Source organism: Lepisosteus oculatus, chromosome 6, assembly GCF_040954835.1.
Source record: "Lepisosteus oculatus isolate fLepOcu1 chromosome 6, fLepOcu1.hap2, whole genome shotgun sequence".
NCBI classification, from domain to species: domain Eukaryota; kingdom Metazoa; phylum Chordata; class Actinopteri; order Semionotiformes; family Lepisosteidae; genus Lepisosteus; species Lepisosteus oculatus.
The window spans coordinates 16109663-16132611 of record NC_090701.1 but is presented as its reverse complement, the minus strand read 5'-3'; the positions used below and the strand labels follow the sequence as shown (position 1 = coordinate 16132611).

At 34.8% G+C, this 22949-nt stretch overlaps 1 protein-coding gene across 5 annotated transcripts; it reads right to left on the bottom strand.

Moving 5' to 3' along the window:
- Nucleotides 1-435: 435 nt before the first annotated feature.
- lztfl1 (leucine zipper transcription factor-like 1) lies at nucleotides 436-22664 on the bottom strand. Of its 5 annotated transcripts, none has more exons than XM_015354815.2 (10): nucleotides 22594-22664; nucleotides 18869-18993; nucleotides 16302-16496; nucleotides 8759-8819; nucleotides 7913-7984; nucleotides 6692-6757; nucleotides 6286-6363; nucleotides 3290-3448; nucleotides 2836-2939; nucleotides 436-1313 (listed from the first exon to the last, which is right to left on the bottom strand). In XM_015354815.2, the coding sequence occupies exons 1-10, from the start codon at nucleotides 22615-22617 to the stop codon at nucleotides 1295-1297; spliced, it is 903 nt and encodes a 300-aa protein (XP_015210301.2). In that variant the 5' UTR covers nucleotides 22618-22664; the 3' UTR covers nucleotides 436-1294. The 5 variants fall into 5 exon arrangements, with proteins under 5 accessions (XP_015210301.2, XP_015210300.2, XP_015210304.1 ...); XM_015354814.2 differs by having other exon boundaries at nucleotides 3290-3466; nucleotides 22594-22659; XM_015354818.2 differs by lacking the exon at nucleotides 22594-22664 and adding an exon at nucleotides 20546-20655 and having other exon boundaries at nucleotides 3290-3466.
- Nucleotides 22665-22949: the final 285 nt, after the last annotated feature.

Here is a 22949-nt window from a genome sequence, read left to right as displayed (position 1 = left end):
AATGAAAACATGTAATATTATGATCAAAAAATGTTTCAGTGGACTGAATGACGATTATCAGCCTGGAGAGGGTTAAAAAGCCATATCTAAAGATTTTGGGCTCTATTCATTCACTCTCACTCTACACATGAAAAATATTCAAGACCACAGTGACTTTACCAAGGACTGGTCATCCTACCAAGGCCTCCCCAAGAGCAACCTTGAAAATTATCCAAGAAGTCACAAAAAAAACACAATATAACATATAAGGATTTACTCTACACAAAAATGGACATGAGTGAACTAGCCAACATGATATAACCTAGAAGCAACTATACAGTGATTAGGGAGACCCCCATGTAAAGACGTACACAAAAGAAAAGATAACACATACAGTAAACGCATATTTCATGAACAAAATCATTTTTCTCCCAGAATAAACAATAATACAAAAAATGTTTTACTATAACAGGTTTTATTGCCTTACACCCCAACAACTACACACTTTGTAAGATTCAGATAGTGCAGTTTTACCTTATGTACTTTTGCAAATTAGGTACTTCAGTAACATTCATAAATGCTGATACACTTTTGGTAACTTTGTCTCTCTCAGCAGCAGCAGGTAAGAAAAAAAGGAAACATACCAATTTTATAAAAATAATTTTGTCACCAATTTTATTCCCCATAGCCTATGTCAGTAGGCACAGAAGTGTATATACATATACTTGTGCATAACCAATTACTTTATCTCCTTTTTAAGGAGACACAAACATGTATATTTTTTTCCATACTGGTACAAAGTGTCCCTTTAACAGTAAATATTTATTAGAACAATGGACAAACTAAAATATCTTTCAAACTGGACTAATCTGTATATGAAACAATACAAATTAGACTTAAAACGTAGGCATAGAGTGACGACTACATAATGTGAATACAATTAATCACACTTTTAGTCTCCAAAGCGACATTTACTTGCATTCTGTTAACCTTTTTCAAAAGGCAAAGCAATTTTTAGATTTCAGAGTTTTCACCACACAAACTCTATGTCAATGAGCTACTTACATTACCTGTATACTTCTTTGTCTATGAAGCCTGATTAACAAGTTTCTACTTTTTCTTGATCAATTTAAACTAACCACGTGTTAATGACAGCGATATCATAGTCATTGTATTTATCCTTTGTTTTTGCAAGCATTTTCTTTGATGTCCTTTGTGTCAACAGTATCTTAAATTTGACAAAGATCCTCCTCTGGATGCTTTCAGACTTGGCAGCTTTTCTTGCACCCAGAATGTAAAACATGGTGAAGAAAATTTATTCATTGGGCTCATACCTGATGAAGAAACATATAAAAGAAATATCTGCTTAATATGATTTGTTTTATGAAAATAAGGTCAAGTCACTAGCAAGTCTGACATTTAAGCCTATTTTTTTTCCACAAAGAGAAAGACAATTTGAAAAACGCCTATCTGCTTTAGTCTGTCTATTTGTCTATAGTCTGTCTGTTTCTTGTGTTTTTATCTATTGTACAATAATTTGAGATTACTTCTTCTAAAGATGCTATATATTATACTGTATATAATAAAAAGCATTATCATTGCACTGTTTTTATGTACATTTTATATACTAGAACTTATTATGTGCCTTCTCAAAAAACACATGGATCATGGTAAACCATATTCTAGAATTTCCAAACCCGGTCATTCAAACACTTTAAAAAGATTTAAAATCTGCATTATAATATAAATAATTAATCAAGTGTTGTATATTATCGACCCTTTTATCACCCACAGAGTGGAACACAGAGGTCACGATATGACCACCCCAAATTCCTCTCTATATTTGAGTAAAAAATGTGTTTTTGTAAATTTTGTAAATTGTTGTTGTTCAGGGGACCATCTCCATCTATTTTATAGAGTTCTATCCTGTGTGGTGTTCAAATTTGTGATTTAAAGGAACATGTTTCAAACTAGTGTTTTTTTTGTGTAGACATGGATGGTTATATCAGCCTGTATGGACTGAAGATCTTTGATAAGTGAACACGTTCCTCTGAGTCTCCTATATTGTTTGATTAACTACCATGTTCACTTAATGATGGGTTTTAGAGAAACCACACAGCACAAAATGTCCAGAAGAGACAAACTTTGGACAGTGAAATGTTTGGTTAAAATGAAGTTACAGATTAAGGTTGGTCACAGATCAATGCTAGGTTCTTGAGAGTGGAATTAACTGTACTACAAAGATATACCCACGGACGTACACAAACTGAATATTGTTAAATAAGCAAGAAACGTATTTTGTGTTTTGCAAACAATTAACATATTGTAGATTTTATAAGTTTGCAAAGTGAAAAAAATACCTTTTGGAAATCATTTAAATATTAAAGCCAATTCTTTCATTGATTCTCAACAGAATTGCATAAGCACTTATAGCCCACATTAGCTCTTTGATGCCATTAATCCCATGCATTTTCCTTTTAGATTGAATAATTGCTTGCATTGTAATCATTACTTGCATTTTTTAGTTTAACACAGGCTACTGTGAACTTAAAACTCTTGCTTTCTTGCCTCAGTCTGTGAATCCCTTTGTTAAAATGAAATCTGTTACATAGTAATATTTAAAAATTAAAAAGAAAACAATAATGCAGTAAAATAATCAATAGTATTTACTAAACAACAATACTGTGCCTTTTATAAAAAATATATATTTTGAAGAGAAATCAATTTATACTGTAGTATGGGGTATTATTGTAATCCATAATTATCAATTGATCTAATAGAAATTATATCTAATAATAAGAAAATTATATCTAATTCTAATAAAAGGCAAGAACAGAACGTGTCATATGCACTTACTTTGAAAGGCGTTTTCGAATTTCTTTTATCTGTTCATTCTTTTTGGTCAGTATTTCTTTCATGTTGCGGTAAGCCGCAGTCTGCTGGAATTTCTTTTCTAGCTCCTAGGAAACAAACCCATAAATAGCAAACATTACAGTGGCATACTTACAGTAGCTTTAAGTATTTCTGGATTATCATCACCTCAATTGTAACAGTGGACATTTTGACTGGTCTTAACTATCTTTCAATTTCTGAGGGAATGTTTCACACATATAAGAAAGGGCATGCACCAAAGATTGGTAAGAAATATCAAGTTATGGTAGTATTATGGCTTCACAGGACCTTACCACCATTTTGAATGAAGTTAACAAGACAATTGTCTGAACTGCTTCTACAGCGTAGTGATACGGATATGATCCCTATTTTCCCATGAGAATTACAGAGGTACCACACTTACTTATGAGCTTCTTACCTTTTCAGCCATTGCAAGTTGCTCCTGGACTTTGAGAAGGTCATGTTTCGTTGTCACTAGATTGTCTTCTAAGTCCTTCTGGGTGGCTGTACTTGCGTTAAGTGTTTTTTGGAAATCTGTTTTCAGTGCCGCCACAGTTTCTTCTAGGTTTGTGATCTCCTTTGTTTTTAATACAAGCTGAAAGGAAAACAAAAACCACACTACTGACCCAAGCAGACATGCCAAACAATAAAACCTCCATAACTTCAGGCAAAGTTTTCTTTCTTCGTACTTTTACTTTTTCCACTTGAGACACAATATACTGTACGAAATAGAGGTATAATTTTACAGTTCTATATAGGCACTACCTGGGTTATGTAATGAGCAATTTGTGGAAATTCACCTTTTCATCAAACCAATTTTGTCAATTTTTTTTATCTGATTTTTGTGAATTTATATGTATACATATATGTCAAAAGGAACTACTTACAGCCCTGTAGCACTTCCATAAATAACTTGTTATTTAATCAATAAATGACTTTTTCATTTTATTGCAGAAAATACTGTATAGACTAAAATGTGAGCTAAGCAGTGCATAAAATAGAATATTGAACCTACTACCATCAAAGTATAAAATTGTAAACATGCATATGGCTCAAGGGTTATGAGAGAATCCAGCTTACATAAAATTCAATTTACAGAAGTACTTTCAGGAATGAACTGTTATACAAACCAAATGATATCTGTTTTTAGATGTGTATATTTACATGTTTATGTAAACATACATACAAATTTATTTATGGAAAACTGATTTTATTTAGATCAATAACTTGGGAGAACATTTGAGTAGATATCACTTTAGATTCCTTTGTATTCATAATTCATAACTGCAATTCAATTCCTCCTAAAATTATGTTGTGATCAAAATGTAGGTTTAGGTTAATAGAGTAGATGCACATAACCCTCAGGTATTTTGTCTTCCCAATTCTACATGTTGCATTTGTCAACACTTATGCATATTGCCAGCTATAAAATAGATGTCTGAAACAAAGACAAAAGTCAAAATAGGCAGGAGCATTTTTTGGACACAGAGCACAAAGAAGATGCGGTCTCTGTGCCTTTAAAGAAATGTCTTTGACCAGCTCCCAGCTCCAACATAGGGATATGAAACACGGACAAAAATGGCCAAATTGAAGTTCTATTATCAGAAGATAAGCTGAGTTCTGCAACACAGCAGGAGAGGTGGATGAGGACAAGTAAATGCAGACATTCATGGATGATGCTTGGAGAAGCCTTCATTCAGCATTGGATTGGTAAAAGCTGACAATGATTATGTATAACAAATATAAATGTATACACACTTAACCAAGATATTAGGAATCCACTGGTAAAAAACAACAACATTGTGGCTCTTTGTAAACATGACAATTTTGTAAATTGTCATTAATTCTACAAGATCCTGAATATTGTCTGCCCAATCCCATCTCATTCTCTAAGCATGTCTGCTTTCAGCCGAAGTTGTGATCAGTATAATGTTGTTTAGGATCAAACATTAATTCTTTTCCACCTGTTTTCAAAAAGATTGATATATGGGGATTGTTTTGGCCAGGAAAGGTGATGGAAGTCTTTCTCATACATACTGTATTAAGCAAACCAATGAGACAGAGCCTCTATAATAAATTGAAATCCCTAGTATTTTAGCCATTACATTTAGATATACACATTCAAATTTGTGCTACTGGGAATCTACTGAAGTCATAACTTTCAAGCTTATACCTTCAAAAGATATAGTATACATCTAAGACTATATAGAGTGTGCTTTAGAATTATAAGCTTTTGGACATAAAAATACATACCATTTATTTTCCACGAAAGCAAAAAATAAAAAGAAGTCAAATAAAACAACACTCACAAAATAGACCTAACAGAAATCTGTTACCAAATCACTGGAACTTCATTGCTGGGTCTGTTAAAGTTTAAAATGAGACAGAAAGAATGGGAATGGTGTTCCTGTTGCTTTTTGTATTTTTGTTAATTCCAAATGATGCTTCAGAGCATCATTAACTATTTGCAACACAAAAACAACATTCCCTCACCAAACTAAATCCTCTCCAATCAGCGCACCCCAGATTTTCTACCCGGCAAGTCGCACAAAAGTGGAAGTGCAGTGCAGTAAAGACCTGATCCCCAATCAACAGCACCTCTCCCTGACTCCATTCTGGAATTTTCCGGTGAGAGACATTTTTCGTTCTGAATTTGATTTAGGTTCAAATAAAGTTTTCCCCAAAAAATTTCCCCTTAAAATCTGATGCAAAGTGGTGTAACACGAACAAAAAACGATTTCTTTTCCCAAAATATTTGTTTTATCATTCCAATTGCCATACGGATCTTAAGTAAGGTCTTTTATAAGAGATAGTTTTACCTTCCCTTAACTGTAGTCTCAATTGGACAGTGTCAAGACCTATTTGTTATGAGTCCCATGAGGTTTTGGTTTTAAAAGACTAGACCCACACTAACCTTACATTTCTGCAAATTACAGTCTCCTTGTTTTTTGTTTATTTTGTACGATTTGTAAATAGACGGATGTTTTGTTCTTCTGCGGTGAAAGCCACATCACCACACCATATTCCTGACGATAGGGTGTGTATTACCTTTTATAAATTTGCTTACCAGTCAAGGTGGTGTCAGAACTGAGTTTCTAGCTCTACGTTCTAGAATTCATTTACACAACAACCCCACTAAGAACTAAAAGTTTATTTGTGATGTATGACACAGAAGTAGAAGTGATACTTAGAACTGAAACTGCATGAGAAGATTTTAATATTTTAATATTTTCTTTATTTTTTTGTATTAGAGTTGTTGGATTTTTTATTTAAAATTACTGGACATTCAATAAATTGATAATGGTGAAGGAGTTTATAAAAATCAAGTTCAATTGCCTAAGAAACCTCATGATTGTAACTTACTATGTACCGTACTTAATAGCATCTTTAGCTATCAACTATTCATTCACTTACCTTCTCGTCGCCTTGAATCTTCTGTAAATCTTTCAGAGCTTTTTCTAGTTTGGACTTTTCATCCAATGCACTGGTTGCCTGAAAAACAATCAAACAATATTTAGAAAAATTAAATAGTACAACTGCTTGGTTTTCTGCTCAAAGTTTATTAATTTCTACAACATGGTGGTATTTTTTGTAAACAAACAACTACCAGTTTAAATTCAGGAAAGAAAATGGTGTTATGAGTAAGAGCTAAACATACAACACTGTAAAAGTTTAAGGGCTATCAGTTACATATCGATTACATGTCGCCTAGTAATGAATGTTCTTTAGTTACATTATTTTACATGTTTAATGAATGGTCAGGAATGGGGGAGATGAGAATTATGATGATTTTGCAATATTAATGTTACAACTTTTTTACCTGAGTTTCTATTGTCCTGAGCCGGGCTTTGAGTTTCTCATTTTCTTCTTGTAGTCTTGCAATTTCCTGCAACATAAAAAATGACATTTTCCAATGTGGCTGTGGCTAAGGATCTGCGCCTGTGGCTGGAAGGCTGCCGGTTCAAATCCCGCAGCCGGCAGAGGAATCCTACTCCGTTGGGCTCCTGAGCAAGGCCCTTAACCCCAACTGCTCCAGGGGCACTGTACAATGGCTGACCCTGCGTTCTGAGCCCAAGTTTCTCTCCCTGTCTGTGTGTCTGTGTGTCTCATGGAGAGCAAGTCTGCGAAAAGACAAATTCCTAATGCAAGAAATTGTACAGTATATTGCTAATAAAGTGATTTTATCTTATATTGTCGAAGCCTCAGATGAATCAATTGTGTTCCTGTATACTGTAAATCAAAATGTAGTTAGTTCGCTGATGTTGCATTGTGTGTAGCACTTTATTACTGGCTTCAATAAGTGCTTGTGCAAGAGCAGAGGGTGGAAAACTGTAAATACCAGTTACCTACTGGTATTGCTGTTAGTGGGACCTAAAGAATAAAAGAGGGAGACTGTGAAATTCCTGTGAAAAATACAGTGAGCTATTGAAAAACGTTCTGATTCTAAATGAAGAATTTATATCCGTACAGAATTGGACACTTCTCCCATAACTAAGTGTACAGTTTTTCTCAAAAATATTTAATAGAGCTGCTATCTGGTTTCTGCAGAATGTTAGCCAGTGATTAATTACAGATGGGCTTCCAATGGATCAACCTGCATACTAACCCTGTTTTAGTTTTTAGTTCAATTTGCAAGTAATTGTAGAACATCACAGTCATACACATAAATAATTTTACTTTGCAGACCTTAAACTAAATGTCTAACAGCAATCTAAATCAAAGGTTTAACAGATCCATTTTCATAAGCAAAAAATTGCATACAGCTTGCACATTTGCTACTGCTGCTTCAGTGCAAGGTGTTATCTGTGATCTTGAGGTTTTGTGGTAAAAGGTAAAATAAAAATCAACAACTGTCCCGTGGTGAAAATCAAGATGAGTTCTTTATGATGATATTGCGAACTTATTTAAAAAGCTCAAGATTCCGTTTTTTACAAACAAAATATGAACTACTCGTCAAAGATCTGGAAAGGTTATCCAGCAGCAGGAGATGATGCAATGTTTGTTGCCAAGATGTAAGATTCACAAGCAAAGCGCCCCTTACCTTGTTTAGCAGTTCCGACACACCTCCTTCATTCAGAGGAGCTAATTTGGGTTTATTAGATTCTTGATTTGTCTAAAGGGGGAAAAAACACACAGTGCTTCATTTGAATGTTGGAGCACTATTTTCAGCATGTAGAAATTTGCTCTTTGACATAGTATAACCCCAGCTTTCCAAAAGTTAAACATGGAAATCTGACTTCATGTAACCAAATAAAAACAAGTTAAAGGATGGAATGAGTTCAATATTATCATGTCATTACTTAAAATCTCCCCAGAGTAGAAAGGTTCTTATCCTTGCTTTCCATCTCCCTGAAGAATCAGAATGAAGAAACATGTTCTGCTAAATAAGATGAATACTATATTTTCAAATTGATCATTCAGGAGCAGTAATTAACCACTAACCAGAAATATGTGGGGAAATTCTAAAGTGACCCAAAGGCTGTGTATCGGCTTGAAGCTAAGTGGAATTGTCCTCAGGTTGTGTTAAAATGGCTAAACAGTATTGATTGATCAGGCAGACATCTTGCAACATTACCCACTTAGTTTAAGTCCTCATATGTCCTTCATCAGTGTCTACTGACTCTAAAAGGGACACCAAAGCTTCCCATGCAAGACAGGCTAAATGACAAAACTTACAAAACCACATCAGAGGTCCTACCAGGAGCTTTCTGGTGACACTCAGGTATGCGGTCTATCACATTCATATTTATTTCCCTTGACTCTTTAATGTCCCATTAGTTCTTATCACATACAGAGGGCACATGAAAATAAGTGGTGCCTGAGTGACACATCTTGTAAAAGCCTCTATTTAATCTGCATGGTGAGGACAAAACCTACCTAAACTCACCTTTTTACTCGAAGATGTAAACTCTGCCTTTTCAAATTCAGCAACTTGCTCTAACAGTTCCCTAAAAAGAAACGAAAGAGTTATTACAATATTTACTCACACTGTTTTTACAATGAAAGCTCAGTGCTGTTTCTGACACAAGAACGGGGAGCTCAGATCAGTCAGCATCTTGGCAGGTTCAGTGGAACATAGGGCCGGTGTGCAGGCCGTTTTCCAAGTTTTCGTTTTAGAGAGCTGCTGAAAGGGCAACTGCAGTCCCAATTTCTCATATTAAATCTCGGCAACAAAATAAATTCTTTGACGGTATAGAAAATGTTACAAATTTCGAATTAAGCACAAAATCCTGAACTTTGTGAAAGTACTGTAAGTCGCCACATTGTTGCAAACCCCTGGTCTCACCCTGGAGGTTTTACAAGTTACGGTGTACATTTCACTTTGATTGCGGTTTGAAATACACTCATCAATGCTGATTCTTTCTGACCCCAAAATATAAAAATAGCATTGCAGTTGCCATTTAAATTCTTACAGGGTTAATTTCCATTTTACTTTATAAAATTAAAAAACTTCAAAATTAAAATCATTTATATCTGATGTAAATTTTAATCAGTCATAAACCTGCTTTTAGCTTAATTTCCAGCTATTAGTATAATTTAAAATAAACCACGTATAAAGTTAGGTGACCAGTTAGAAAATAGTGCACAACAACATAAGAAATGAAAGACCAATCAAAATAAGCTCTTCAGTCATTACTTTCAAGATTAAAAGTTAAGATTCTGTACAATATACAACAATAGGTTTGTTTTTTCCTTTTCATCCACAACTCATTATTAATTAAGTTAACCTTTTATATACAAAATCAGTGGCATAGAAATATGTCATATATCATTTTAGAATTCTTACAAAAGAACAAAACCTTAAGTATGGTAGTTCACAACGGCTACCTTCTGAGAAATGATCAATTTTAAGTGAGGCACCTAAATGTTTTTTTCATGTCACACAATTTGTACAGATTTAAGGTACAGGTGTTTGAGAACAATACCTATTCAAACACTAAAACAATATATTTAATTTCAAAGAGAATTTTAAATAGAAACAAAATGAGCATATGAAATTTTAAGAGAGGGATTTTAACTTAATGTTGTATCAATTTCCTGAAAATAAACTTATTTTTTACATTTTCATGCAGTTTAACACTATAAACCTTAGGCATGTTTACAGAAAATCCAGTGTGCTATACGTGGTTTAAACATCTCAACTACTGTATGTGCATAGTGAGGGTGTGTTTTATACATACCAGAAGGTCTTCCTGTCTTAGCAGTTTTATCTACCTTTTTGTTATGAGGAATTTGAGTCTTTTGCATCTGTAACCTGAGTTCTAAAGCTCCGTTTTCTTCTAACAGTTACTAAGACAAAAACAACAGTTGCACATGACAGGTGGATAACAGGTGGATACTCAATGTCAACAAGTCATCATATCAAAACAGACTACTGAATGTATCTAGTCAATACCTTGATGAGCTCTCTAAATTAAAGGTTGTATAACTACTGTAAAAATCTAAATGGTTAAATTTGCAAACTGTATAAACTGTATAAACTGCATGAAAATAAAAACGCACAGTTTACAAACAAAGTATAACTTAAAAACCCTGGGTTGATGTAACCCTTATTAGGAACAGGAGGCTTTTTGGTGACAGATGTATGATGGACAAAACTCTTGTATGAAAAGGATCAGAATAGTTTGGGTTAAACAATGTGGTGAGTTTCAAATGTTCTCATCTACCTAAAGGAGGTGTTCACCTAAAAGTGTCGTACCTTTGCAGGTAGAATTCCATCAATAAAAGATCACTGAAATTAAGCGATAAATCAAGTTCATTCCAAGCCTGTCTCAAACATCTGCAGCCTGCTATTCAAATGGTTCTAGAATGGGCAGCTTTGCTTAGAACCATTAAATGAGCTGACATTTTTGTAAATTGTGTCCAGCTGTTTCTTAGTTCACGCGATACAACTGCACAGCATGCACAACACTTATTGTTGAACCTGCAGCCCATGTGTGACTCAAATCAGCCATGCGGGGGACTCCCCTCTCTCTTCTGGTAATTGTATCAACTGATACCTTACTTTGGGTTCAAAACCCTTCTTAGACACTGAAACACACCACATTACACGGTTAACTAAAAGGACTGTGGTAAGTGCATTACATAATGACTTTAGCAAAATGCAATATTTTAAGTTTAGATGTGTTCCTGCATTTTGTAATACTGCTGTTGTTTCAGTGTAGCTACCCTTTGATTCAGTTACTGGATTCAACAGACTAAAAGAGTGCAGTTAACCAAGTGCTGCTTAACACAGGACATCGCTACTAATGCTCGGTTGACACTAAAGAATATATGCTTTAAACATAATCATTTTAAACAGGCTTGACGTAATGTTTTACAATCACCTCCAATAAGAACATCTCTATCACCATTTAGTTTAGCTGGAATTCACAGCGTACATGCAGTAAGTATAAACGAAAACAGAAATGTAATTGTGAGACCTCCTTAATCTATTTTAGTCCATGGCACACCTACTGTAGGAATATAACATGATCTGCAAGTTGAAACTGTTCTGTTCTTTTCATTAGAGGTTTAAGATCAAAAGCCCCAAGGCTCAGTTCCTGCCTAGCTTTGCATTTTTACCAGTCTCAGCTTTGTTCCCTAGAAAGGCAATCAATCTTGCTTCCATTTATATCTTCTTACTCCTACAAGTCCATTCAAATACATAAACTCACACTTAGTTACCCTGTAGTCAATCATAAACCCTGATCTCAAGTTTCTTTGCAAAGGTGGCACTGGCATTAAACGTATGTACGTTGCCACATCATCAGAAATCATTCGTCTTTTCATGTAACAGCGTTTTTTGTTAATTCATTTCTAATATGTTTCACGCTAGGAGTGCTTTCATATTTTAAAACATTAGTCAAAGATATTTGTGAACGCACTAGGAAAGGAAAGTACATTGAAATGCACCGAAGCCTGTTGATGCAACACGATTTGTGACCTGTGACTTGTGACTTAGGAAGAATCATACATTTTCCAGAAATAAAGGGACAAATTTCAAGGCAGTTTTCTACAGGCACATATTCTTATAGTTTACATTAAAGCAGAAAAAGGACAAGTTAATTGTGAAAAAAAATGTCACCTTACTAAAATCTAGTTTTGTTGCGGGCTACCAAATGGAGCAACTATAGTAAAAGTGTTCAACCAGATTGCTAGTTTAGTACAGTCAACAGGACATGAGTACCACTGTACATCAGATGACTGTGGCCAAGATTCCAAATGGTAGTGCACAACTAACTGATCACCTACAGTATATGGCTCAGTATATCTGAATTAGCAAAGGTATTGTTGCACATCAGTGACCCCAGTAACCTGCTGGGCACTTGTGAATTAGCTGTTTTATCATTTTAGAGATGTCACAGTGCTGCATTCTAATGCTGACTCTGCTGTGTACACTATGCATCCTAGTGTAGATACGGTATAAATGGATCAACAGTGCACATACTTCTTCAATGGTCCTGCATGAGTTCAGAAGTGGATTGGGGGCCATTCAATTTTTTTCTCAATTCCAATTCCCTCTTTCAAACCAGTTCACAATTCAAAATTGTTTTTAGCATTTAACTGGTTTGAAGAGTGAGACTGGAGTGGAAAAGACTGAAAAAATGGGAAACAAATTGTTCATCCTAGACCTGTTTGTTCGACCCTCAGTTACTACTGAGTTTTTTAACTTTTCCCTATTACTAATTTTGGAAACACTTAAAAAAATTGCTGTTATTGCAGTGTAGTTACACTTTTCCATACATGTAATTGCACATAACAATCCTGTTATTGAAATATACTTTTTCACAACCTGCCATTCTATAATTGAATCTTACGTAATAATTACATAATGCAGTTACAGTATCGGTCATATAGTTTCTGTGTCTATAAAACCATTACAAAGGGTAAACAACAACAGATTACAAGTTAATGTGTAAATATAACGTAATTAATTTATTTATTATTAAGTTTATCCTTATTTTCAGTTTCCCAGTTGTGATTTTTTCAACTACATTAACATGTAGTGGTAGACAATGTTATAGAACTTAGGTAAAAAACCTTACAACTATGCCAAAGAGATGTAAAACTATAAATCGATTAAAACAAAGGAACGGTACCTTAAACAAAATAAAAAAAAAATACTAAAATTAAGTTCTACTGCTTAAACGTTTCAATATATTACATTATGCTCACTTGGGTCACTTGAATTGTTCAATCCAGTTATGTAAACTTTACTGCACCTCTGGCTGTATTTTTCATGCTAATAATAAATGATAAAATAAAAACATAATCTGAATATGCACATATATTTACAATTCCGTATTGAATACACTGTATATATCTATTTCACATCACACCCCACTGATAGCTGGTCTGTGGTGAACACACTGGCTGCTGTTGTATCGTCCAGGTGGGGGCTACTCATTGCTGGTGGGGGGGAGTCCCCATTACGTGTAAAGCGCTTTGAGTGGAGTTTCCAGAAAAGCACTATATAAGTATAAGCATTCATTCATGATTTTTTTATAAATGTATTTACTCTCCTACTACAGTATATAGTACATAAACTTACACGTTTTCTTGGTCAAAGGCAGCTGCCAAATTGGCAATATTCTTAATAATAAAAACAATACATGTTCATGTCATCAATCTATAATGAGTTTTGAAATATTCACAAATGCTGGCAAAGAACAAGCTAATTAAATGTACAAATAATAACATTAATCATGTTGACAGAATCTGCGTTTAAGCTCACCTGATTTAAAACACTATGTCTAGATCATAAAGACAGAAGATGGTTTTCACTTGTGAAAGACAATAACAGGTTGGTCACATGGTCACAGTTTGCTGTGGAGGACAAAACAGTTACTACACTATTGTGCTAGCCCTGCTGAGTCACCATAAACAGTGTCTGCTGTGGAAATAGACTTACTGAACACTTGCAGTGAAAGATACAAGCCAGCATTTTAGCATTTATGGTGTCATCACAATTGTAATTTAACTTAAAACTTTCTAATCTCACTGTGAATACTCTAGCGTTCTTTTTCTTTCAATTTGTACAGCCATTATTTTAACTCAGTCTATAGGTTGAGAGTTCATTGGTGCAAGTGGAAGTTATACAACTGTGTAGCAACAAGACAGAAGTTGTCTTTATTTTGCAAGTGAACTTATCTACAATTTGCCCAAAACAGCTTAAACATGCACATATTTAAATGGCTTTTGGTCACACACAATATACAAGTATATAATACAGTATAGCGTATAAGTCTACATATTAAAATCTTTTAGCTTTTAAGACCAATTTGTAGAACAAGATCTTTGGTGATGTACTCAATGTGGTCAATTAGTTTAGTTCCTTCAAAGATGAATACTATAGGTTTTTTTGTATTTCTAAACATAAAATTGCACTTTTGAACTGCATTGAAACTGGATATAGTTTAAAAAGTGCAAAAGAAAACTGAAACAGCGATATAAAAATCAGTTGCTGCACACAAAGAAGTTATATAGACCTGTGTTTACAATATCACCTTTAAATTCCCTGAAGACAAATACAACAGACTTACTTAATGATACAAAGTTGTTTCCATAACACTGTCTTTAAATATTTTTAAAAAGCTTTTGTAGGTTTACTACAATAAAGTAGCATTATCTCAAGATCCAGAAAAACAGATCTACGTAACTAAAGTAGTTATCACAACATAAATGTTGCTGTGTTTCCTTAATTGGTAAACAACACATTTGTCTACCACAGAAAAAGAATACACATTGGGTACCACCTTGTCACTGTTCGCTTTTTTGTTTTCTATTTTCATTATTTTAACTCTGTCTATAGGTTTAGTGTGCAAGTTCCGTCTAGCAACAAGTTTTTAAGCAATATTTTAGGTTATATTTTAAAATTATATTTATATTTTAATTTACAAGATTTTAAGTAATTTATATTTTGGGTCAGTAGTAACCTTTTTAACTTACGATTGATTATTTACGATGAAAGGATCTATAGGTAGAACTATACAAAACAACAACATTCTGCTTTTATTTTTCATTTTACAGTTATATAATTAACTATTTTCATTATGCCAGGATAGATGGGAGCTTACATATGGAAATATAATTAAACAACATAACAAGCAGCTAATAAGTCACACAAAACACTACTTTGTCTTCTTTCACAGAATGAAATCAGGTCTCAATGGAGCTCATCAGTAGTAACCTGGAGTGAAATAACAGTATAATGTAGACTTGGGAACACATAATTTGACCTTGGTCCGTTATTTGAAAGAAAGGACTTACTTTCAACAGATGTGAAGGAAGTGGTTTTAAAAAAAAGAAGAAAAACCACTGAAGCAAAGATTCTGATGTTCTTCAAGACGTCAGTGTTGATAAGAAAAATGTGATTAAATTTTCCACAAGATGAATAACTGTTGGTAACCTGAAAATGAACTTTGCACTTCCATTCCCCTCAGATACGCAAGACCTGATGTCAAGACCTGAAGACTCTGTCTGTGCCATTTGAAAATCAACTCCTTTTTAATTCTATTAAACCCAGGACTGTAAAATTTTAATTTTAATATAGATAATTGGTCTAAGACGTAGTATATCAACATTTTTTATTGTTTCTTTTTTCAATGGTTTGTGACATAAATATATGTTAATTGCAGTAGCTGTTTGGTGCTAGTACAACCGAACAAGTCATGTTCCATTAACTCCTCTTGGTGTTCTTAAAATTTGAAAAATCCAATAATATGATCATTTCATTTACTCCCCCCAGTTTGGAGTCATCAAATGCTAATTAATACATTTTGCTGCTGTTACCCAAGCAACAAGCACCTGGTCATGCACTCCTGCAACATGGCCAATGTATTAGCTGATTGTTAAGATCTGCTATTGCTTGAACAATGTAATGTTCCACTATGTGTATCTACACACAATCTAAAATCTAAAATGCACATCAATTCACAAACATAATTCGCTTTTAAAGAAAAGCACATTTAAAATAACCATTAGAGAACAAATCAAGTGGTAGGCAATGTGCAAAATCTTGAACATTGTACTCACATCTAGCAGAAATGAAATGACAAAGGTACCAGGTGCAGTGCATAAGTAGAGTTTGTTATCACCTCTTCTTAAATAAGACCACAGAATAAGCCATTAATCATTTAAAAGAGGTACTAGACCTCTTCTACTGACATCTTATTAGAAGTATATAAATGTAGTTTGACATAACAGCTGAAGTGTTAAAAGAGCTATCATTTTAGACCTATTTTATTAATTCAATAGGGGCTGAAAATGAGGAAGAAAAATTAGCACAGGGTATAAAATAAAGCTGGCAAACAATACTTTAATACAAATTCTTCCACTTTTATACAATAGCTTTCATCTGGGAAGTATTCTGTCATATTTTAATTGTGTCTTTGGATAATTTGATGAAACAAAAAGGCAACAGCTGTATTTCAAAGAGAAATACCCACCTGTTCTCTAACTCAGAGACATCGGTCTGCAGTTTCAGGTAAAACTTCTCAGCCTGGGAGAAGAGCTGTCTCAGTAGCAACACGTTGGTGTGGGCAGTGTTTATGAGCTCAGTTTCCACTTCCCCGTGCACGACCACCTGCAGACCATGCAGCATCTCTGACACCTCATCCACTGTGAACGTCTCCTCCACCAACCTGAGACACAGGGCAGAGTGTGAACATGCAAACTCCCCATGTCACAAATGGGATAAAGCCGTGTATGGGTTGCAGTGTCCTTTAAAGAGTTCACATTTACAGAATTTTAAAAGAACTACTAATATTCACACCTTGCTCATTTTTTGTCAAGTTATCATCACAGAAATTAGGTTTTCTTCTAAAATAAACACCCATGCAGGGGTGGTATACCTGCTGGAAAAAATGTAATTTCTGTCTCATTCAATTATTGTTATTAATTAGGAATTATACCTTTCATACTTCACCTCCTCTGTTACAAACATTTAAACATTAAACCAAACAAAATTTTAGATTTACTCATTTGCCAGCAATCTGTATATATCTGCACTATAAAAACAAGGAATTATACAGCAAGCAACCAACAACTAAGCAACATTTCTATTATTAGTTTGTTTGTATCCCCACTTTTGGAAAAATCCAAAAATATGATCATTTCATTCCCTCCACCCAATTTGGAGTCATGAAATGCTAATTAATACATTTTGCTGCTGTAACCTAAGCAACAAGCACCTGAGCATGCACTCCTAATATTTCGCTGAGGATACTGAAGAATTTGCCATGGTATCTGCCATTGCCTTTGAGGAATTTGAATGCTTCAATCAAGTCCTCTCATAGTCTCTGTTGTTCGGAACAGTGCTATACTTTCTTTAAGGCCAGGCATTTAACTTGTTGCTCTTTGGACTCATAGGAGAATGGCTGTGTCTTTTCTAAAATTCATTAACCAAAACATTATTCAGTATTGTACATAAAGGTCTTACCGATACATTGTGAAGCTTTTACAATTTTCCGTGACCTGACTATTACACTTTTTACAAATATCCTTGCATCTTTTGCTTTTTAAATAGTTGCACTATGTTGTCTGGAGGAAGTCAATAAAAAGGCCCCTGAACACCTAAATACTTTCAAAGACCTCCATTATCTTGGTGTTGCTCATTTGGTATTCTATATTTATTCTATATATTCTTACTACTTGCATTTCATACTTTGTACTGCTGTCTATGTTAGCCTACATGTCACTTGTCAGGAGTCTATCCAGCGCTAGGTGTTATTTAAGCCTTTTGTAATGCTTTCACTGCTTTTAAATTGTTTGCTACCATACTTGTATTATTAAATAAAATAACAATTCTCAGGGCACTAGAATCATAAGTTCAGGGCTCTGTTTCTTGTTTAAATAAAGCTTCATCACAAAATAAATAAAAAAAACGCAAGGCATAACATTAAAGTTCACATCAGTAAAAACTTATATCACCACCTCAATATATTTATCTTGTTATCTTTATCAGATAATGGAACAGGCATTTCGTTTTTTCTCAGCTTATTAGGTTATTCCCCTGCCCCTGCATCAGCACCCTAAATCATCACGGCGCATCCCACACGTGCAAGGAGCTCATCAGGGCCATCTCTAACGAGATCAGGCCGGGCTTATCAAGCTCGTTCAGGACCTCACACACTATTTAAGCCCTGAACAACCCTTCCTCAGTGCCCTGACATTGAGTCGACTAACAGGAGTGTGTGTTTGTTCTTTGATTCAGGTTTTCCGGGAGTTACTTTACAGTTTTGCCTGTTCACAGCCTTCCAGTTCCTGTTTGCAATGCTACTACTCGCTAACTATCTATCTATCATTTCCTCCTGCCTCCAGCCCAGATCCGACTGCTTCCCCTGCGCATCTCAGCTGCCTGCCGTTCTCCTCCTGCTTCCCATTACTGCATTGTCATCACCCAATCACATAATAACCCGTCATCTTCACCTCTAATCGGACTCTGGGGACAATTACTTCGCTGTGACCTTTTTCTTTCCACCTACGGGCCCTGTGTAAGACCCCTAGCATATGTTATAAACAAGCTGTCATAATGTTCCCACGTTGCTGTAACCTGTCTTTCAATGGAAACAAAATAAATAAATTGCACTAACCACTATTACATTAGCCTTCACCTTAAAAAAGAAAGTAGAGCGGTTTTAATAAATCTCACATTCTATATTATCAGGTCAATATAGCCATTTTAGTCACGTGTCTGCAGTTACTACACTTTTAATTGTTTGCTTTCGATAAAGAAATGGAATGAAGTGGGCTATTGTGAAGACTAGGCCTCTACAAACCACCATACAAAAATAAATAATTATGCCCACTTGGAGAAAAGAAAATGAGAGACCTAAGAAACCAACTGGATTACAGACACACTGAACAGGTTGTCACTCCAGGGTTGGATACTGGCTAACTAAAAAAAGGGGGAGGTTTCAGTCAATGCACATATGTGTTCTTTGAGAACATACAAGTTTATACAGCATATTCCAAAGGGTTTCCCAAAAACATTATTTAAAAAATCTAGTATTACCTGCTGTCTTTGAGATCCTGAAAACAAGAATCAATGGTCTTCAGTCTGAGGGCTCTCCTGGAACGAGCAAATCGCATGTAGTTGATGACCTCTTTCTGGTGATGCTCATTGAAACCCAACTCTGCCTGAACAGAAAAAGAAAAGTGCAACGTTTTGAGTCAACGCTGAATGTGGGAAAATATCTAGTTCTCTGTGACTAACTATGATTCATTAACTGACTGCTCAAAGCTTCACAGAATAACGTGCTGAAATTTTGAGCTTTGAGAAGGGAAATAATATCTGGACCACTTCTAAAGAATTGTGCTCCAGTCGAAACATTTGTTCTCATTTTTCTCCTTCAGAAGGGAGGTCATTTTAAATGATGTTAATGTAAAAAAATATACATATTCTGCTCTGGGGAATAATGTGGTAAGAGGTCCACATGTGCAGTACTGAAACTGCAGTCTATCTGTTGATTTTCAAAGTACACAATACATCAGTGAAAGATTACAGTCCACAACGTTTAGGAATAACCTTTTGTTTGGATCAATCTACCGAACAGTAACAAGAGATGCAGATTCTCTATTGAGTAACTGGTCTCAAGGAATATCGCCCTGAAGCCACATCATTACATTGGTTCTGCTTCCCAATATCTCGCCATACGTATCGGGTAGCTTATTTAAGAAAAGTAACAAATGTTCTTAAAAAGCGAATTCCGAAAGTTAACCAGCCACACATATTGAAGTTGTAATACACTACCCCCTAGGGACGTAAAAACGAAGACGCACACGGTAATATCCCATCACTGTATTCTAAAAAAATGACTATTTTGATCTTCTAGGATAACACTGTTTTAAGAAACTGTTTTTGACGTTTTAATTGATCAGAAAACAATAACGATGTGTAACAGAACTTCAGCGGGTCAGTTATTTTTATCCAAGAATCTCACTTATCCACGGAAAAACACGATCTTTACCTACAAAACAATGGACTTTCAGTACAGAGACGCAACCAGTGGTCATGTATAAACCGGGTGATTGCATATCTCGTCTGTCACGTTCATAACAATGTGTACATTGATACAAATGCGTATCAGACGTGATATGAAGGAGACAATACTGGTCCCTCTTTCATTCGACATTTAAATCTGGCACATCAAAGTCATTAAAGAGGATCAATATGACTGGACTGAAATGGTATCTGCCTTAGATGATCAGACTGTAATAGGAGAATGTTTGGGGGATAAATCGTGCTTACATAAGACAAAATGTGGTTTTATATTTGAGAAATCTGTCTATAGCAGCACCAATATTGAACCCCTTCTTCTTTTGCAGAAGACATTGGAGTCAAATTTAAAAAAAAGAAAAGTTTTAAGGAAAAAGAAATGCTCTTGTATAAACATACTCCCCCTCTAGCGTCTCAGCTGCAGAACAGCAAATCTGCGTCCAGTAACTTAATGCAGCGGTTGCCGATCCAACCACATCCGATGAAAGACATTATTACTATTGATAAGGAGACTTCGAGGACGACGTGAGTCTGCGGTAATTGCAAATAAAAAAAAAAGTTTGGATACACTGAACTCGTGCAACTATGTGTCAGCCATCGTTAAATTCCCATATGGATTGCCTGGCCTTGAATTTGTTTCGACTGCTGTGGTCTGGAGTTTAGACGTCTCCATACCAACCTGGTGGGACTCACCATTTCTGCCAGCGATCAGCCCTTTTTGTGCCGTTATGCCCGATACACTTTTATGTGGTCCTGCGGTAAAATTTCGCACAGGTCCCGGATTCCTCTTGCTGTATATTACTCGAGTGTTAATCCCCCTGCTTCTGCCCTGCGCCTCACATCACCACCTGGAAACAAACGGCGTCATCACTCTGGTAACGGGCTGCTACGCAACTGTTGTTGACGTAAAGCACAATGGCGACAGTACAAAAATCCGCGAGAAATACATGGAACTGGAATATGGAGCCGGAGTGGTCTCTTGGCGCCGTTGTTTCATAGGAAGTTTTAGGTAACATGTATAAATACAATTTTGTGGAGTCTCGGATTAATTTAGCTTCTGGATCTTGATTGTTACAATGGACCTGATTTCATTAAGACTAAATCTTAATGTCGCAATAATTTAAAAGTATTAATAATAACATGCGTATTGAGAGTTCGGTTATTAAACGTTTTTATGTCGGTAATGTATGAGTTTGATTTGATTTGTATTTGATAATACATATTCTAGGAGGCAGTACCGCTCTCTAAAACACCTAAAAATAACTGGATGGATACGTGTGGATAAAGTTTCTCTTTAAAAAAACACAAATTAAATGTATAAAGAATTTACAAATGCAAATACAAATAGAGGTGCAGAAACAGATAACGGAGAAAACACACAGAGATAATGAGGTAAATTATTTATGTGACCAAATTATATTTTGTACATATATCAAACGTTTTCCTTGCTTTAGCATTTTTCAATTTTTTATAGAATTTAAATAATGTTTCAACTCCATCTCAAAATTACTAAAAGGGGAGTATTATTGGACCATTTTGATGTATAAATATGAACTTTACACAGAATGACTAATACATTTATTAAAAATAACTGCTCTTTTTCCAAATTTTCTCTTACACAGTACAACAATATCACTATCCTTAAATCTAACGGGTTCAGGCCCAGAAGTCTGTAAAGCTGCTTTGTGACAATGTCCATTGTAAAAAGCGCTAAACAAATAAAACTGAATTGAATTTAAAAAAAAAAACTCTTAACAAATCCTAAAGTCCTAACAAATAAATGCACCAAAGACTCCCCTTCAGCCCGACAAAAAACACACAAATCATCCTGCTTGTGCTTAAATTTAGAGTACTAATTTAAGTGTATACAATTTATGAACAGTTTTAAACAATGTCTCTTTAACTTTATTTGTAGTACAATATCAGGAGTTGTCCAGATTTATTTCCAATTTATATTTTCAAACGTTTCATTCCAAAAAAGATGAACAAGGAGGGATAAAATGGTTTACAAAGATTCCTTATATGAGTATTACATTTCTTATCCTTTATTTCCACCCCATCCAAGAATACATAATAATTGTAAAACCAGAAAGGAAGTCAAACTTAATAGTTTTGATTTGCTTTTAACGAGTTCACTTGAATCAAAAACTATTGCATATTCCTTAGGGTTAACAGGAAACTGAAATATTTCCAGGAATTCAGGACAAGTAAATAATCTACCGTCTTTGTTCAACAGTTGAGGCACTAAATACATTTTGTTATACCAGGGCTGTAAAAAAAAGCTAATAATACCTGTTTATGAAAATTAGACAGCTTAATTGGTATTTTATTTATATCAAAGTTACATTTTAACAAAAAGTCAAGATCACCAACATTCTGAAAAATTATGTTTGGAATAAGATTCCAAATATTATATTTATTATTAATATAATTACAATTAATTTTAAATGTTATATTTGACTTATAAAGTCTATAAAAGTCATGCCACCTTGATTTTTAGGCTTACTCAGAAGGTGTTTTCGGCTAAAGTTTCTCTTGCAGAGCCAGATATCTTCCAGCACTGCATCACTGATCATTTACAGAATATTTCAAACTCAATTAGACATTAGAATACAGTGCCTTGCAAAAGGATTCACCCCTTTCAATAATGTAAGGTTAGGTGAAGCAGGGTGTTGTGACAAAAACATTGATTAAGAAACTCATCATAATTGTAACATAACATCCATTTACCATAAACTCACCAATAATCTTCCTCTTTTGGTCATAAGCCTCTACATCAAATACCCGGGACAATTCACTTCTGTGTATTCCAAACCCAGACTCACACAGCTACCTCCTTTTTAAGCCCATGTTGTTGGTGCTGTAAAAGCAAGTGGAGCACAGGTTTTTTAATGTTGTCAGCAGAATGCTGCAAACAAGCCATTTATGTGTGTGTATCAGTGCTGCAGATGGTTTAACTGTGAAGTTTGCAGAAGAGCTGGAATGCTGTGATCAACAGTTGAAATGTAATCCTTGAAATCACCACAATTCTTTTTCATTTCACCACAATTCTAGGATACAATTTATATTTAAAACACTATTGTCCACTGAGTTCTTT

What these genes read in the sequence shown, in the direction of transcription:
- lztfl1 (XM_015354814.2), bottom strand. Translation starts at nt 22,617, where the DNA reads ATGACCAAAAGAGGAAGATTATTG. An exon ending in CAGGATCTCAAAGACAGCAG is followed by an intron (nt 16,497 to 18,868) that starts GTAATACTAGAT and finishes CCTGTGTCTCAG; the next exon opens with GTTGGTGGAGGAGACGTTCA. An exon ending in TGTCGGAACTGCTAAACAAG is followed by an intron (nt 6,758 to 7,912) that starts GTAAGGGGCGCT and finishes TTTATGTTGCAG; the next exon opens with GAAATTGCAAGACTACAAGA.